Genomic DNA, 4,709 nt, shown 5'->3' on the forward strand with positions numbered 1-4,709 from the left:
TTGACAAGGATGCTGGCATGGAGATTTAAGGCTTCTAGATCTAGGGCCAGCACTGTGACATTGTAGGTTAAGCATCCTACCTGCGGTGCCCGTATCCCATAGGGAAGTTGGTTCGAGTTCTGGCAGCTCCACTTCTGAAGCAGCTCCCTGCTGATTGCCTAGGAAAGCAGCAGAAGATAGCCCAAGTGCTTGGGCCTCTGCACCCGCGTGGGAGACTCAGAAGCAGCTCCTGGTCCTTAGCTTTGGATCAGCTTGGCTCCGGCCACAGTAGCCATTTGATGAATGAACCAGAGGATAGGAGATCTCTCTCTCTCTCCCTCTCTCTCTCTGCCCCTGTCTCTCTCTCTCTGTGTAACTCTGGCTCTCAAATAAGTAAATAAAATCTTTAAAAAAGAAAAAAGACTTCTAGTTCTAGTTTGTCACTAGAGGTGAATCAAGTTCCCTTGATTTTTTTTGTTGTGTGTGTGTGTGTTTTGCCTTATTTGTTGAATAATTAATAAAGATATTAATCTCTGGCTGGCGTTGTGGTTCACTTGCCAACCCTCCACCTGCGGTGCAGGCACCCCGGGGTTCTAGTCCCAGTTGGGCTGCCAGGTACTACTCCCGGTTACTCCTCTTCCAGTCCAGCTCTCTGCTGTGGCCCAGGAGGGCAGTGAAAATGGCTCAAGTGCTTGGGTCCCTATACCCGCATGGGAGACCGGGAGGAAGCACCTGGCTCCTGGCTTCGGATCGGCGCAGTGGTGGCCATTAGGGGAGGGAATCAATGGAAGGTAGACCTTTCTCTCTGTCTCTCTCTCTGTCTATAACTCTCTCTCTGTCTCTCTCTCTCTGTCTAACTCTGCTTGTCAAAATATATATTAATCTCCATTTTTTAGATTTATTTCTTTATTTGAAAGTCAGAGTTATACAGAGAGAGAAAGAGAGGTCTTGCATCTACTTATTCACTCCTCAGATGGCCACGAAAGACATAGCTGTGCACATAAAGGATACCAGCACTGTAGGAGGTGGCTTTACCAGCTACACCACAGTGTTAGCCCCTAATCTCCACATTTTAATTTCAGATCTAAATGACTACAATATGGAAAGAAAAAAGACAGTCATAAGCAATATCAATATATTTTTAAGAATGTTGGTGAGGCCAAGACAACTTCAGCTGGCTGACAAGGTCACAGCAGAAGGTCTGTCTCAGCAAGGCATGAGAATGACAGCTGCAGTCCTTGTGGTGGTTTTAGGTTTGTTGGGAACTATACTCTGCCTAAGAAAGCCAGAGCTTCCTGCTAATGATTGCTGTATTCCTAATTTTAGGGAAGAGCACTTAGTCTCATAACCTCCAAAATGTCCATTGCTTTGTAGAATTTTAATCAAGCAGAATGTTAGTGTAGGAAAAAGGGTTAATGCTTTATGCAAGGCTGAGCTGTTTGTGGAAAAGAATTAAAAGGCAACACGCTCCCTGGTATATACCTCCCACCAAAAAAAAAAAAAAAAGGCAAATGTTAATAAAGCTTTAATTCAATATATGCTACAAATACTACAATGGTTAGGAGGTCAAAACTGTAGAATAGATTTAAGTGAACTTTTGAATAAGTACAATAAAGAAATTAGAGTTACAGAAAGAACTGCAAAGAGGGGATACATTTTAAAAAGGGCCTGCTTTGAACTTGGGGCTCCTAGGAAAGATTAGATTAGGAAGGTAATACTCTAGCTTGTGTAGCCAATTTCTGCATAGCTGGACAGCACTCCAAACCTTGGCTTGTGTGGGAAGCCCATTATCTCGCACCTGTCTATGGTTGTAACCCATGCTCTGAATATGCCCTTGGAAATCAAAGAAGTTATAACTAGAAGAAAGTGAACAACAAACTTGTTATTGTAAGAAGAAAGAATCATTACGCAACATGATATAAAAATAAAGTCTGAGCCAGAGCCATGCCATCAGCCTTGCTGTGAGTGTGTCTCTCGTTTCTTCAAGCGTCGACACCTCTCACACCTTGGGGCCCCTGAACTAGCTGGAGATGGTCTCCGAAGAAAGTGAAGCTTGCGAAAGATTTTTTTAAGGTTATAAATCTCTAGTGGTGCTTATACCAGCTAAATCCACAGAGCCAGGTTCAGGAACCACCTCATCACCTTCACAAAACCTGATACTGTGACTCATCTCTTTTCTGTTAACATATTTGTGCAACATGCTGTAGTACGGGTCTTTCGGATTGAAAGTATGTAGTGATGAAATCTGCTGCCATTCTTTAATGCTTGGAATGTGGATTTCCTTTGCATGCGAGCTCTCAAAGAAACATGTGACATTCTCTTTTGCCAATGCTGTTGCATGCTCTGTGGCTTGACTTTTAAGGATCTGCTGCTCCTGTTCCAAATAGATTTTCCAGAATTTCAGCTGCAGAAAACTAACTGGAGATAGGCATCGAGAGACTGCTGTCAAAAGCAGGAAGACGATGATAATAACTGCTATCAGGATCCAGCCGAACACCTTAAGAAGACAACAAAATAACAGATTAATCACTTTTCTTATAAGACATTTAAAATTCTTGGATAAAATTTGAACTACTTATCAGTTACATAAAAGCTATCATTTGGGGACAGGGACGTGGCACAGCAGGTTAAGCCACCACCTATAATGCCCACATCCCTTATGGGCGCCAGTTCATGTCCTGCTGCTCCACTTCCCATCCAGCTCCCTGCTAATGATACAGGAAAAGCAACAGAAGATGGTCCAAGAGTTTGGGCCCCTGCCACCCATGTGAGAGACCTGGATAGAGTTCCAGGCTCCTGGCGAGTGAACCAGCAGATAGAAGAGCGTGTGTGTGTGTGTGTGTGTGTCCCTTTCGCTGTGTAACTCAAATAAATAAATAAATCTTAAAAATGAAATAAAATTGCCCTTGACTTTAATCCCTTAAGATTAAAGAGTGGCAGTAACTCCCTAACTCATAGGACGATCATAGTCTTAAACCAAGTCACCAGGCTCAAAGAAAAGCCCATGTGTCATCCTCCCTTAGAACTCAGAACCTGTGGAATTTCTGCAAATCCAGTGAAAGGCGCCATCATTGCAAAGAACCGCTGAGCTCTATGGACCCAGACACTGGGCATTGGTGGCTTGGGGTTTGACAGACCCATCTTAACATAACAATTGCTCCCCACTTTTCTCCTGCCTGAACACTTTTAGCTAGACTACGTGTATGCACCATAAAATTGAAAAAACCATACAGGGCAGTTGGGAGACCTAAGAGGACACAGGAGGACGGAATAAGCCTCGCACGGGCTCAGGCACAGAGTAGGTGTGCAATTCACTTAAGGTGCCAGACACCGCCTGAATCCCTCTCCTCCTTTACATTGGTTTAATTTCAATATTCGCCTGTACGTTCATGACGAGCAGGGAGCCTTTCAAGATTTTCTTAGGGAGTCGCCAATTTCCCCGCCACGCGGTCCACCCCGCAGAAGCTCATCCACTCAGCACCACCCCACCGCGCCCTGCGCCCCCGGCCAACCTGAGACTCAGCCTTGAGATCCTTCAGGAGGTCCTGCACGCTGGACTCCTTGGCTTGGGAGCAAGGCACCAGCGGCAGCTGCTCCAGGCACTGAGAGGAGACATTGTAGCAGTGAGAGGAGACATTCTGGCACTGAGAGATTTTCTGGCACAAGCGCCGTGCAAGGATCTTGCTTCCGCTGGCTGCACACTCATAGAAGGAGCCGCCCAGCAGCGCCACGGCCACCCAGGTGAGTGGCACGAAAGCTGCAGAGGCGGTGAGCTTCAACAACACCAGGGCGCCGCGACACCCTGAGGGGCATTTTGCGCGGGTGCTCGAGGCACAGCAGCCGGTCAGCACGTGCCAAGTTCGTGCACTAAGCAAATAGCCCAGGAGGAAGAGCACGAGCGCTGGCACCAGCAGGAAGACCAAGCTATAGCACAGGTTCCAGGCAGCGGTGCAGGGGCACTGGAACACCACCGTGGAGAAGAGGCGCTCGCCGCCCGCGGTCAGCAGGCTGGTGAGGCCATAGAGCAGCGAGGTGCGGTGCTTGATTTGCAGGTCCAGCAAAGGCTTAAACTTCTCCATGGGCCTCCTATTTCAAATGCTTGTCTCTTCTCCGTCCTGCTTGTCAAAGCTTTAGGTAGAGTGGGGTCTGAGACTTTCCACTCTGTTAGGAAACAGTTTTCTAAAACCGAAGAGGGCGTATCAAGCTATCAAAACTTTCAGTTTCTCATTTCAACCAACAAGCTTGAGCAAACAGACCCACACCTACATCCCTGGACCGTTAACCTCTCTTGTCCACCCCCGCCCCCTTTCTGAAGGCAGAGACATTATTTACTTTTATCCCCAAACCAGGAACTCTTCCAGAAGAGCAACCCCATTCCAGTGTTTTTTTCCCCCATTCTGAGAACAAAGCAGGAAAATTTTCTTACCCTTCCTGACCCAAAGCAGCCACTTAAGCAAAATGGGTAAAACACCAGATTTTCCTTACTGAGGTCACCCTGCTTCCTCAGCCAACTGCCAAAAGACAACAAAAAAATTACAAAAACTGATCATGTACAGGAAACCTTACTCAAAAGAAATTTTTGAGCTAAATCACAATTGTAAAAGCCTACTCAAATTCTGGTACTTCCATGATGCTCTGTTCCCTTCTTGCCTCCTTCCTGGACAGAGCTACTTGCCTAGTGGACATCGCCTGTTCTCTTCTTTGCCTCATCTGGCCCCCTAAGGATATTA

At 46.4% G+C, this 4,709-nt stretch overlaps 1 protein-coding gene across 1 annotated transcript; it reads right to left on the minus strand.

Moving 5' to 3' along the window:
• Positions 1–1,488: 1,488 nt before the first annotated feature.
• Positions 1,489–4,153, minus strand: LOC138842985 (calcium homeostasis modulator protein 6-like). The gene is made up of 2 exons (XM_017344874.4): positions 3,492–4,153; positions 1,489–2,476 (listed from the first exon to the last, which is right to left on the minus strand). Exons 1-2 carry the CDS (start codon positions 4,056–4,058, stop codon positions 2,054–2,056), a joined length of 990 nt encoding a protein of 329 aa, XP_017200363.1. The 5' UTR covers positions 4,059–4,153; the 3' UTR covers positions 1,489–2,053.
• Between the last annotated feature and the right edge of the window lie 556 nt (positions 4,154–4,709).

Source organism: Oryctolagus cuniculus, chromosome 5, assembly GCF_051225735.1.
Source record: "Oryctolagus cuniculus isolate XC-2025 breed Fujian yellow rabbit chromosome 5, ASM5122573v1, whole genome shotgun sequence".
Lineage (NCBI taxonomy): Eukaryota > Metazoa > Chordata > Mammalia > Lagomorpha > Leporidae > Oryctolagus > Oryctolagus cuniculus.